This window comes from Zootoca vivipara, chromosome 3 (genome assembly GCF_965207765.1).
Source record: "Zootoca vivipara chromosome 3, rZooViv2.hap1.1, whole genome shotgun sequence".
Lineage (NCBI taxonomy): Eukaryota > Metazoa > Chordata > Lepidosauria > Squamata > Lacertidae > Zootoca > Zootoca vivipara.
Genome location: NC_142586.1, coordinates 84,405,057 through 84,418,697, shown reverse-complemented (window position 1 = coordinate 84,418,697; position 13,641 = coordinate 84,405,057). Strand labels below are relative to the sequence as shown.

The window sequence follows — 13,641 nt, the reverse complement described above, 5'->3', positions numbered from 1 at the left end:
AAGGATGGAATGACAGCCGTTCTGTCAGCTTTGTCCTCTTATTTTGTATCTCAGTGGATTTCTTTTTCTCATCTTCAGACATTTCTGAAAGTTAGCAATGTATGACCATTATGAAATACCCGAGTATCCGAGAATAGGTCTCCTGCAATATTTGCTTCCCAAGAAAGCGGCATATTTCAAAATCTTTCTCACACACTCCATTTTACCCCTTCTTAGTTTTACTTTGCATGTTATATTAATCCTTAATAGATATAACTTCTGCATAGGAAAAGCGTGTACAATGGCAGTGTCAAGTGCAAGCCACTTTCTGCAGTGGTTGTCCCGCCAATGTATTTGGGGACACTGAAACCCTACCCCACAGTTTGTGTGTTACTTTATGTGTGCTTTTCCTCCACGGTTAAAACGTCATTGGCTAATGGGGCAAAGGTGGTTGAGCTGTGCATGTGGAAGGCCCCAAGTTAAGTCCCTCCAGTATCTCCAGTTCAAAGGACCAGAGAGCAGACTGCCTGTGACCCTAGAGCAGTGGTGGCCAAACTTGGCCCTCCAGCTGTTTTGGGACTACAACTCCCATAATCCCTAGCTAACTCCCATAATCCCATAATCCCTAGCTAACTGGACCAGTGGTCAGGGATGATGGGAATTGTAGTCCCAAAACAGCTGGAGGGCCAGGTGGGTGGGCAGTATGGGAGTAATAATTCGATGTGGAATACAGAGTTTCCTATGTGTCATCCAAGATCCTGGGTGATAAGCAGGATGAAGGTGGTAAATTGTTGCTGTCTTTCCAGGAAGACTAGGGTACAGAAATAGACTTCCAAATATTTATTTAAGAGTGTGGTGCATGATAAGACCCAATGTCTGAAAGTCTTATTGTATTTATTTTTTGCAAGTGCTACATGTGGCAAGACACACAGAGTGGGGTGGGGTATAAATATATAAATATAAATAATATAAATAATATAATTATAATTATAATTATAAATATAAATACAGCCGTACCTCGGGTTATGAACACCTCAGGTTATGAACTCCGCAAACCTGGAAGTATTTTTGCCGCACGTGCGGTCTGTGCATGCACAGAAGTGGTGCGCGCAGTTTGTGCATGCGCAAAATGGCGCTTCGGGTTACGACCGTTTTGGGTTACGAACTGCGTCCCGGAACAGATCGTGTTCGTAACCCGAGGTACCACTGTATAAAAGTAAATAATAATAATAATAATAATAATTTTATGATTTGACAGTTGTTTTCGCCCCCTCCCTGGGTTCCTTGTTTTGTCTTATACCCGTTGACCTGTTGTTACTTATTCTTGCTTATTTTTGTTAATATTCTTTTTCTTTACTATGTTTTCCCAGCTCAGATGCGCAAACTAGAAGGGTTGCAAACCATTGCTGTCACGACCAATGGTATTAACTTGGCCAGATTGTTGCCCCGGTTAAAGGAGGCCGGCCTGAATGCCATTAACATCAGTTTGGATACCTTGGTCCCAGCAAAATTTGAATTCATTGTCCGTCGAAAAGGTATAACTGGAAGCTTGCTGTGATTTCCACCATAATGGTTTTTTTTTTAGCATTTCCATTGTTATATCCTGCATAGTGTCTGTCTGATTACAGGATGATGTCAAATGGGGAATGAAGGCTGACCATCTCTGTCATCTCTTTCACAGTCAGAACTCCCTTTTCATTGCAGCCCGCTGTATAGAGATGAATATTCAGGAATTAATCATCAGATTGCTTGCTGTTTGTGTGACTCCTACTTTACTTATTTAGCAGAGACAGCATGCTAGAACTGAGAAGGCTTATAATCTACATTAGACAGGGCAAATTGGGATAAAAGGAAAGAGCTTTATAAAAAAAATAGTAAAAAAGTAGTTAATTGGCATTGCTTACTGGTGGTTTCAGAAACACTCTGCTGATTTTTATTTTAAGAAAAGGGGGGTTATGGCAGGTAGCTTGATAAATAGTTGGCTAAAGATTGACAAACAGTTCCATCTAAAAGAAGGAATGGCAAAGAAGACCCCAAGGAGCTCACAGTAAAGCAAAGTCCCACAAAGAACAGAGTACAAGGAGAACCATAAATGGCTTTGCAAATTCAGTGCCATCCAGGTTTTTCGTGCTACAGATCCCATCAGCCCTTTTATCCAAAACATCTGGAGGGCATTAGGTTGGAGAAGGCTGCCTTAAATGGCAAGAGTAGGAAACATGGAATTGATGTGGAAAGTCAAGAGAACACAAATAGAGACCTAAGGCAAGGTGTGTTATCTTAGTAAGAGGTGAAAAAGGGATGGATTCTAGACCGAGATAAGGATGTTCAGTTCAGTTGCTTCATCTGTAGTTCATAACAGTAACAGTATAGCAGCTGAAACCAAAAACCAATATTAAAATCAATTCCCATTAGTATGAGGTATCAATCAATGACATGCCAAATATCCAGGGGTCCTTTACCTTTTTTCATATGCATTAAATATATTTCTTGGCACCTTGAAGCAGCCTTAGCTGTAATTCAGGTGCTTTTGCTGAAATTGACCAGTGTTCATGCTCGTAGGAATAAAGCACCAGGGAACATATTCTGCACATTTTCATAATGGGTCCACGGAACATGGAGTGTGGAATGCCTTCCATTGCTTCCTCAGTGCAGATGCAGTACCTTAAATTAAAAGGCTCGTTATAATACTGCTAATGGGGGAGAAGCCACTTGTTGAAATGTCAACAGCTGTTCTCTGCTCAAACCTAAATCAATCAATTGCATGTTCAAGGCCATCGTTGATAAAATAATGAAATGCCATTGTTGAATATCGGGGTGTTTTATTAGTAGCCGATAAAACTAAATTATTATGGACAAAAATACTTTAGCTGGTTATAAATCCCAACTTGGTGACAGATAATTCTAGAATCTAACATGCACTTGTGGCCCAAAAATACCCTTGCCAAGAAATCATACAGTTGGCTTATTTTCTAGGGCCACTTCACAGAAGTGAGAAACCCTCTGTCCCCCATATTATAGAGGTAGGGCCTCGGCACCAAATGAAAACGAATAAATTCCCCTGCCTGCCCCCAAAGGTGCCAAGCATGTGCTCCTTTTTGTGAGGCTTAAATGGTCCTGCAAAATTGGGGTTGAAGTCTAGCAGTTATGTTCACATAGTTCCCTGTGGGGCGATTATAGCAGATTTTTCAGATATAAGTATGGAAGGTTTAACTTTAGGGGGGGGGAAAGCAATTGCAATTTGAGCCATTTGGCAGTAGTGGCAGGAAACAGGATTAATATTGCTTGAACAGAGCCTGTCACATGCACAAAAACTCTGAAGCCAGATTTTGAATGGCAAGCTTGTTCCCATTTTCAGCCTGTTCTTTAGAGATGAAATGTGGTTCCCTAGCCACTAGATGGTGCCATGGTATCGTTTTAATCAAAGGTACACTTTAAAAGAATCCAATAAAAAGTGCCTTTAATAGGTTCAAGATGTTAGTACATTTCCTTTTCGTTTCTAAATATGGATTGTGCTATGTTTGGGAATCTCTGCAGAGATGTGAGAGACTGACCTTTACCTACATATGAGAACATATCAAATTATAGAAATCGTATTGCGCAGTTGTGTAGGTCTGCTAAAAACTCTCACTCTCAGTGGAATGTCTGAGAAGGAAGATTCAAGCTTGACTGAGCTTATTCTCTGCAAAGGAATGATCTGCTCAGATGTCAGGCTATCTCTTTGCAGATCGTCCCTGACATGCCCATTAGGAAAACAAGTGAGCTGGTATGAATTGCCTAGATGTTAGTTTGTGATTGTCTTAACGCTTAATCGCTTGTGTTCCGATTACTTGTTCTCTTGGTTCTGAATTGTCTTATGACTTTCCTAAAGTCATACAAATGACCCCTTTCTTTCCTGACCTGTTTCTAAGCCTTTCCGTAAGGGTCTTGTTCCTGAGAGTAGCTCTTCAGTGTTTATCACCATATGTTATACTCTCAGGCGCCATGTTATTTTTGCAGTCATATTTTATCAAAATAAACCTTGCATTCGATGTCATAGGTTTTCTGAGTCACAGGAAGCAGAAGCAACATACCAGTTTTGGCACCAGGCAACTGATGTGATATTCCAATTTGTTTATTTGTAGATAAAGGTATAGGAAATACAATGATACTCTGTTTACCTCAAAATAGATAAAAATAAAAAAATACCAAAAATTGAATTATAAAAAGTTGGAAAACTTGCCCCGGTCTCCCCTACCTTGTGTGGAAACAAAATAAAAAAATTCATTCCAGTAGCACCTTAGAGACCAACTAAGTTTGTCATTGGTATGATCTTTCGTGTGCATGCACACTTCTTCAGATATATATGTGTGCATGCACATGAAAGCTCATACCAATAACAAACTTAGTTGGTCTCTAAGGTGCTACTGGAAGGATTTTTAAATTTTTTTACTATGGCAAACCAGCACGGCTACCGACCTCTAACTTGTGTGGTCAGTGTCCAGACTTGCCAGAAGTAATGGCTGTTTATTAATTGAGCAGAGCAGCCTTTCCCCTGTGAGATGGAAAGTAACTGATTCTGCTGTTTGATAACGATCATAATCTGCCACAAAAATACAAATTGTGAATTGTTGGGAAGTTTATGTTACACTTGACATCAAAGTCATAAAGTTTCCCATTCCTGGATTTTTAATGTCAGAAGACAGACTTTATGTGTTACTTTAAAATTAAATTTGTTTTCTATTTTAAGAAAGAAGATGCATGTTTGTGTGAGTGCGTATCTTATGTGTTTAGTGTATGTATAAATATATGAATTTGTGCATTGCATGTGTGTTTACATTTAGAGAAAAAAATATTTTTATCCATCCTGTTTCAGAGCTGATTTTTGTTTTTATTTTAGGTTTCCATAAAGTAATGGAGGGGATCCAAAAAGCCCTTGAACTTGGGTATTATCCTGTTAAGGTGAGAATTATTATCTTCCTGATACACGTTTGGGGCTGGTATCACTGTTGCTGAATAAAAAAATGGAAAACACAACTGAGTGTAGAGGCTCCATCCAGATAATTGAGTTCTGAAATAAATGCTTAATACCCAACTTTAGGTAATGGAAAAAATGGGTTATTTTCCAGTGATAATCCTTCTGAGCTTTTATTTTGATCGCCACTTATTCTGTCATGTGCATGATGTTGCCATAGACATATTCAATTTAGTCAGCTGGCTTTTCTTTCCTCCTAGGTGAACTGTGTAGTTATGAGAGGTCTTAATGAAGATGAGCTGGTAGATTTTGTGGCTCTGACAGAGAAGCAGCCCCTGGATGTGCGCTTCATAGAATACATGCCCTTTGATGGTGAGCATTTCAGCCACCCTGGCTGTACTTTGGATGATGCTGAAGTGAGCAGTTCCCACTTCTCCAGATGTTGGTGATGGGATGTCGACCGAGGACGTGTCTACAGCTTCTGTGGCCTCGAGAGCTTTCTTTCTTTTCTTTTTAAAAATATATTTATTGAATTTTATAACAGAGAAACAAAAAACACATACAAACAGACCACATGGGAAACACCCGATGTGGGGTACAATAAATGCACAAAATACAAACATACAAAAAGAATAACATACAGAATCAAAAACAACATTAAGAAAATAAACAAAACAAAACCAAAAGATAATATAATCCTGTTTATATATCTCAAGCTCTAACATTGTTGACTTCCTCATGTCCCTCCTAACTGCGTTTCATTGTATATAATCTTTAATAGTTTCTAAATCATAATTCAAATCTTATTTTTACATACTTAACCTATTTTACTTTTATTTCACATTTCATAATCTATTCAAAACTTAATTAACATTTATATCTAAATCTTATTATTATAAAAAAGAAAAAAAGAAAGAAAAATCAACAAATCCTTTTCTATAATCTCTCTGTGCTTCCAAATCTTTTGAGAGCTCTCTTGTTTGGAAAGGGACAAACAAAATTCCAGGGAATGCTTTATTTTGTATCTTTCTGTGTGACCCCAGACAGAAAAAAAATACGTCACGAAATAAGCCTTCTGTTTCACTCTCACTGCCGCACATATTGGTTCTCCTCTCATTCTAGGCAACAAGTGGAACTTCAGGAAAATGGTGAGCTATAAGGAGATGCTCGATACAATCAAGCAGAGATGGCCAGAGCTGGAAAAAGTGCCTTGTGAAGAAGCCTCTAGCACTGCTAAGGTGATTAATGCAGTAGGATCAAAGGGAGCCCAGAAGTTTTGGGATGTTCGGGGCTTGCTTATAAGCCTGCTATGTCAACACCAATGCAATTAGCTCTTGAAGGGAAAATTGAAATGGCTGTGATGGTCCTGGTGGGTGCCTGCCCACATACTTTCAACTGTTGCGACAGTCAGGATTAAAGGATTATGATAGTGGAGAGAGTCTGCCCGCTAAAATGACTGGAACAGGGCGATGCTGAAGCCAGTTAGGTTAAATATTAATGAAGATGTGCTTCAACTTCTCTCTCTGTTTTCTCTTTCTCAATCCATGCCTGGGTCACAACAGGCATATAAAGTGCCACATTTTCAGGGGCAAGTCAGCTTCATCACCTCAATGTCTGAACACTTCTGTGGTTCCTGTAATCGACTGAGGATCACAGCTGATGGAAACTTGAAGGTAGGAGCACGATGTTCTTCACCAGCTTCATCTGGGCCGTTAGAGTGCTTACTAACACATGATTATATAACCTTCATCAAGTGCGCACAAAGTTGTCATTGCATCCAAAATGGGCCAGAAGTCATTGGAGGATTGCTGCCTAGTTAGACTTAAGTGGTAAATCAAATAACAGTCCCTGTTGGATCCTACTGTAGATTTTTGTTTTGCTGTTGGAAAGGACAACTGTGTCTTTTTCCTTGGCTCTCGTTGTCGCAGAAACTGCCTTGTTTTCATAATGCAGCATATTTGAGCTGTTAAACTAATTGGTGAGAGGTCTGTGAAGATAATAAACACATTGTTTAGCTTTTTATCTTAAATCCTCTTAAATTGGCAGCAGGAATGCTACTCTTGGTAATATGACTGGGAGGGTGTGGGTTTTCTTCTTTGCCAGTATCCAGTTTCATTGCAGAACTCTGCCTGATCTGTCAAATCAGACATATGTTGCACAGACTGAATTGGGGGCTGGGGTGTGGGTGGAGCTAGGAGGAAGAATGCTTCCTGCCATGTTTTGTTTTTAAAATTAGCTTTCAATTAAATATTGGCACTTCTCAAAGCCTTGCTTCCTGATCCCTGCCCTCCAAAATTTTCTACAGTTGAGAAAGTGATGGCTATTGCCTTCAAATGTCCCTTTGACTACCAAGTCCCACGTGGGTTTTAGTGTTGGAATGGACTGCCCAAGGGGGGCTGATTCACTTTTGGACAGAGTATAATTAAAGACGGATCTGGAAATAAAACCCTTTTGAGGATGTTTTCATGCCATCAAAGTTGATGCATCCAGGCAAGCAGGGTTATATGATTCTCTCTCCTCTCATCCTTTTTTTTTTTACAGGTGTGCCTTTTTGGAAATGCAGAAGTGTCCTTGCGAGATCACTTGCGATCTAATGCCACAGAAGAAGAATTGGTTCAAATCATTGGGGCAGCTGTTGGCAGGAAAAAGAAACAACACGCGGGTATTTCGTTTTACAATTCCAAGTAGTATAGGCCGCATTGTGCACTTCATTTAAGAGCGGTGCACTGCCATAGTGCCGGAAAAAATATATGACCATAGGACCTTTATCTATCTCTCCATCTATTTCTGTCTGTCCTGCAGTCCTACTATTTTTTTTTTAGCGGATCCTGTTTTCTGCAGGATGAGAGGATCCTGTTTTATGCTGAAAGTGTTAAGTGTAATTTAAGTGGCTGCTGGTCACATTATTTACCTGGGCACACATTTTCCACCTAATTTTTAGTCCCACAGAGCAACACAAATACAGCTGCTTACGTTGTGACAGTGTGAAAGTTTCATTTGTTGCAAATTTCTATTCATGAATTTTCCTGTGTTTTAGTAGTTGCTCAATTTGCCTAGTAAGTGGCAAATAAATGCTACTGTTGACCCAGGGATCTGGAAGCCTGGAGTGGTAGACAGGCAGAGTCAAAAGAAACAATACAGTGGTACCTCGGTTTATGAACACAATTGGTTCTGGAAGTCTGTTCATAAACTGAAGCGAACTTTCCCATTGAAAGTAATGGAAAGTGGATTAATCTGTTCCAGATGGTCGGCGGAGTACTTAAACTGAAGCGTTCATAAACTGAAGCGAACTTTCCCATTGAAAGTAATGGAAAGTGGATTAATCCGTTCCAGACGGGTCCGCAGAGTACTCAACCTGAAGCGTACTTAACCCGAAGCATGGGTGTAATTGGTTCCGGAAGTCTGTTCATAAACTGAAGCGTTCATAAACTGAAGCGAACTTTCACATTGAAAGTAATGGAAAGTCAATTAATCCGTTCCAGATGGGTCCGCGGCGTTCGTAAACCGAAAATTCGTAAACCGAGCTGTTCATAAACAGAGGTTCCACTGTATGTGGCCTCTATTTAACCAGGAATAGGGGCTCCATTTTCCTTTCTTAGCAAAGGTTTTTACACCTTCATGCCTTTTATAATTAGCCTTATTGTCAATGAAATGACACCAGAGCCTTTGGAATCATCCAGAATTCTGCCGCCAGAAGACCCAAACCTTGTTTCTGAGGTCAAAGGTAAACATCTTATTGATAATTCCGAGGCACATGCCCGGCTTTCCTAGAGCCCTGCCATTTCAGGTCCTGTCGGGCCATTCTACCTTCGGACCCAATCCTTCTCCACTAGTTTTCTACAGGAACCTGGCTGCCCATTTCCCATGTGTACTGTTTAACATCAGTTCTGCTTCAGGAGGTTCAAACAGAAGCCCATCTGTTGGGATGAATTCTTCATCTCTGTGCTTCTGAATACTTTCTCCTTATCGGGACCGGCTAACTAGATGTCTTGGATGCTAACATCTATGCTATTCCTTGCACTTTTCAAGTATTGTTTCCATTTACAATGCAAAGCCAAGATGACTTAAAATCCTCAACATCCTCTAATTCTTGCCTCTCTATTCTTTATTTATTCCCAGGCATGTTCAACATTTCCCAGATGAAGAACAGGCCAATGATCCTCATTGGTGGGTGACTAATCAGTACGTAAAAAAACATATCACAATGCTGTATTTACATTTGCCCCTTGGGGAAAGAGTCGGTCTTTTCCTAGACTAAGTGTGTTTGAATTTTTAAAGAGGTGTACAAACAGCTTTTAAAAACAGCTCACAAGGAGAAACTGCATGTTACTTGGCAAAAACTCTTGTGATCTCCTTGGCCATTCACTTCCACCGTTTGCTGAGTGTACAACTTGTTCATTCATGCTCATGGGGGTTTATGAGCTTGCCTGTCTTTTTCTCTCCATAACCTGTAGGTAAGCAGTTTATAGTGAAGGGGTATCTCCTTCTCTCTCTGTGTTCTTCTCACCCACTTTAAAATTGGGCGCATTGCCAGAATTACATCGTTGGGATTCGGATAACTTGAGAACGGGAACAATTAGCTACTAGCACTTTCACAGCATGGGAGAACTATGTGGTGAGGCAGTACTCATCCCACTGGCGCTCTATTGAGATAGGTTTGGGGACTTGCTTGTAATTCAACAAGACGTTTTGGGGAGAGCGAAGGAAGCTCGATGCAAAGAAGGGACCCCTCTAGCTGGCTTTGGAATGGCAGGCAGGCTGCCTACAGTCTGTTTACACAGCTAAGAACTGGATTGAGTCTGACAAGCGTGCATTCGGCATCTCGGGAAAACTAACCACTGGCATTCTCTGTACAAACAGTCTGGTTTCTGTGACCAGAGTTGAGCCAGCTTTGTCATGACACGCAGGCTAGCCGAGGCATATGGAGAATGACTAGAAGGGCCTCCTAATTTGGACTTCAGGCTGATTGCATGGTTCCCCCGAAGCCAGCTAGTATGTAAACAGGCAGAAGGAAGCAGTTGGAGAAACACACCAAGGAGGTATTGAGGGAATATAGCCTCCACTGCCACTGAATGCTGTGCAAAGAATCAGTTGTGCTGCTCTGCTGCCTTAGCATATTTCCACGCTTCCCTTGACTGCTTTAACAGGATTTTTAAAAAGTGAACTCATTGTTTCCCTTTGACATCTTGCTTCACATAGGCTCATTGGCAGGAGAGTGTGCAGGGGGTTGGGAGGTAGTTTGGCAATTGCAAAAAACAAAGTATAAGATCTATACAGCATAGACCAGGCATCCCCAAACTTCAGCCCTCCAGATGTTTTGGACTACAATTCCCATCTTCCCCGACCACTGGTCCTGTTAGCTAGGGATCATGGGAGTTGTAGGCCAAAACATCTGGAGGGCCGCAGTTTGGGGATGCCTGGCATAGACGTTAATGAGAACTGTGAGTTGGCAGTGCTGGATTCTAGAGCATAGACGCTGTCTTTTTAAGCCCCTCATTTCCCTAATCTGCAAGTTGTGCTTCTTCCTCTTCCGGCATATATATGCAGTTGTAACCAGGCAGACCTGGAAGCACACAGTTCCCGGCCCATGATAGAATGTATATTCGCTGTGCCTTATCCCTTGCAAAGTACTAGGACAATGCTTTCCCCCCTTCCACTGCTAGGATGGCCATTGCGGCTAACTCCTCTCCAGTCACATAAAATGGAAAGCTAGCCGCTATATTTCAAGCTGTCTGAAATTTAAAGAGGCCACCTGGGGGGAAACCCAGAACATTGGTGTACATATAGCATAGGTTTGCTGGCAAGTGAACAGGAGAGAGTCCAGTTTAGTTGGAGGCCCAGCTCTATTGCTTGTTTGACCTCATATCTAATCCCAGACCTATGGAGAAGGGCAGGCTTTCTCCTTCAAATTCCACCTGGTATTTGGTTGCAGGTGGCACCTAAGTAATATTTCCCCATTTCCCCCCTGCTTGTTAATGAGCATCCTGGACTGCAGGGGTGTGGGCCCCGGGTCTCTTTGTCTGACCCTTGGGACTCTCCTCAGGCCATTCCCCACTCATGGCCCCTGCCCTGCAATCTCCTTTAATGTGTCATTGAAATGTGAGGATTCCTCTTATTTATCTGGATAGAGAGAGGGGTGTGTGTATGAGAGAGAGAGAGAGAGAGAGAGAGAGAGAGAGAGAGAGAAAGAAAGAAAGAAAGAAAGAAAGAAAGAAAGAAAGAAAGAAAGAAAGAAAGAAAGAAAGAAAGAAAGAAAGAAAGAAAGAAAGAAAGAAAGAAAAACTTCTGGCTCTTCATGGCTGGAATGTAGCCTACTGTAGAAAAGCAAGCATCACATCCATAGCTCCACCCACCTTTTGCCTCTGCACCTGCCCCCGGCATGCCCCCCCCCCCAGCGAGCTGCCTTTGGCTGAAAACCACTTCCCCACTCCCATTGCTGCACTGCCTACTCGCGTCACCTATAGGAAATTCCCACAGACCATTTGAGCATGTGGCAGGCATCTCCCATCACTTTTTCAGCATTCTTGGTCCCTGGTTAGGCAAACATGATGGAATTTTAACCCCCAACCTCTTTGGCTGGCAACATTCCAAAATGTATTTGGAACCTCTTCCTCTGAGTTATTTTGTCTGTGTTGGGAGAGGAGGAAGTGATATTCAGAATCTTGTAGAGAATTTGCAGTCCAGGGGAACCAGCTATGCCTACATCCATCGTTATTTATTTGTGGGGCAACTGGCTGTAAATCCACAGTGAGGAAAATGGTGCTTGCTAAGGACACTTCTCCAATCTTTTTGAAACATCTTATACTCCTGGTCAAGCCCTGTACTGTTGCACCAAACATGTTAGAAAGTGGTGCATTACTTGCGATATGAGCTTTCCTGGTGGAAGGCAGCTGCGCTGCAGGAGTGCTCTTTTGATATTGAGAGAGTGTTTTTGCACCCCAAAATTAGAGCCTCTGAGTGCTCCAGCATTTCTAAAAGAAGGGGACACATTCTCTTATATGAAAAGACCTTGAATCCTTTGTAAGGATTCATCTTAAAGACATAGCTGGTCTGTGAGCCGAACTGCACCAAGCCTTGCCTCATCTCTCTGCTGCTGGAAATGAAATAGGACTGCTGGGGAAACAGAAGCTTCCCAGGGAGGCAGGAAAATAGCGTGTGCTGAGACTTCTTAAAGGTACACATCATTAAAAAGAGCTTTGGCTACTGCTTTTTATCTCCCCCCCCCCTCCCTTGCTCATAAAGAGAATTGCTGCCATTATGTTTAACAGGCTCCTTTTGACTTGGTCCTTGGCACTGGACACTGGAATTGCCACAGCCAAGGGATTAATGAGAAGGGCAGAGAGGGCTGGTTCCCAGTGGACTTGGAACTGAACCTGGCAAAGCTCCCAGCCAGAGCAAAGGTAACGCGTGTCAGCGAGGGAATCTGAGCTTGCCGCAGCAAAGCTCCAAACATGACGCGTCTGTTGTTAACACAGTGAGAGCTGGCAACAGCAAGTGACTCCTTTTTAATATAGTCGCTTAAAGTTTGGGCTACTGCTCCAAAAGGAGTAGGTCTACGTTGCAGCTTCCTTTCCCATTCTCGGGACTTGGTAGAAGGAGCAGGCAACGGCTTTGCATCAGGAGTAGTGTACTGTAAAAAATCCACAATTAATTGTACTTACTCTTAGGTCAGTTTAATGAGACACTGCCATCAAGCAAGCTGCTTCTCAAACAATATTAGAAGGAATATTTGAGGTTATTGGGTCAAGCCCCCTTGCTCAGGGCACGAATCTTGCAACTACAGAATCTCTGCCACAGACACGGAGCCTCTGCTGGAGTATGTCCAGTGGGGAGCCCATCACCTCTCGAGGTTCTTGCCATTGGGAAGCATCTCCTAATGTTTAGCAGGAGATCCCTTCTCTGCAATTTTCATCTGCAAGTTCTAGACTTGCCCTCTGGATGTGTGAAATAGAGAACAAGTCTGCTCCATCTTTTCAGTGGCAAGTCCTTCAGACATTTGAGTGCAGCTATCATGTTTCCTGTTAGCCTTCTCTCCTCCAGGCTAAACATGCCCAGTTTTTTCAGTCCTTCCTCATGGGCCTTGGTTTCTAGACCTCTCGCTATCTAGTTGCCCTCCTGTATGTTTCTCGAGGGATGCAATTGCTATTCAGACAAAGTCAAAAGCGTCTTTGGGTGCATTCAAATGGCTGGGTACAGGGAAAGGTGCTCTGTGCCTTTCAGTTGCATGCACAGTTGCATGAGTTCATGCACAAATCAGAAGCTGGCCTCTTATTCATTTAGATTCCTCGTGGATCCTCATACTTATTCTTTTTAAAATATGCTGATAGCGCTTGTGACCATGAAGGAAATTGTTTTAAAATGGCACCATTATTTGCTTGAGGTTTGATACATGTGGAGCTTTTTAGAGACAGAAACGGGAGCATGACATTCCGCATGGTCCATCCTTCCCCACAGACCCATTTAGTTCCTGTTCATTCTTGCACTGTAGATTCTCCCTAGTATTCCACGAGTCAGCATTTCTTTCCAAACTTTCTGTGTTCAATTAAATGATTCTAGAATAGGGAATAAACTACTAGCTTTTCAGAATGGCTTTAGTAGCCATAATTTAGCCCTGTGCTGAAAATTTATTCCATTCTCTCTCCCCCAATCATTCTCTTGTCAAGTGATAATAAAAGAAAGTGCATTGGAAAATTATCAAAGAGGAGGGGAAA

At 41.9% G+C, this 13,641-nt stretch overlaps 1 protein-coding gene across 4 annotated transcripts in view; it reads left to right on the top strand.

Moving 5' to 3' along the window:
• MOCS1 (molybdenum cofactor synthesis 1) overlaps nucleotides 1–13,641 on the top strand; it is a 32,297-nt gene that overhangs the window by 14,003 nt on the left and 4,653 nt on the right. For 2 of the 4 annotated variants that reach the window (XM_035108121.3, XM_088666587.1), the window contains exons 4-10: nucleotides 1,350–1,514; nucleotides 4,856–4,917; nucleotides 5,191–5,302; nucleotides 6,053–6,168; nucleotides 6,493–6,603; nucleotides 7,472–7,592; nucleotides 9,050–9,097. In XM_035108121.3, coding sequence (XP_034964012.3) covers nucleotides 1,350–1,514; nucleotides 4,856–4,917; nucleotides 5,191–5,302; nucleotides 6,053–6,168; nucleotides 6,493–6,603; nucleotides 7,472–7,592; nucleotides 9,050–9,097 — 735 coding nt within the window. Of the gene's footprint in view, nucleotides 1–1,349; nucleotides 1,515–4,855; nucleotides 4,918–5,190; nucleotides 5,303–6,052; nucleotides 6,169–6,492; nucleotides 6,604–7,471; nucleotides 7,593–9,049; nucleotides 9,113–12,198; nucleotides 12,331–13,641 lie in introns of all 4 variants that reach the window. The other 2 variants (XR_015949111.1, XM_035108125.3) reach the window with 2 other exon arrangements.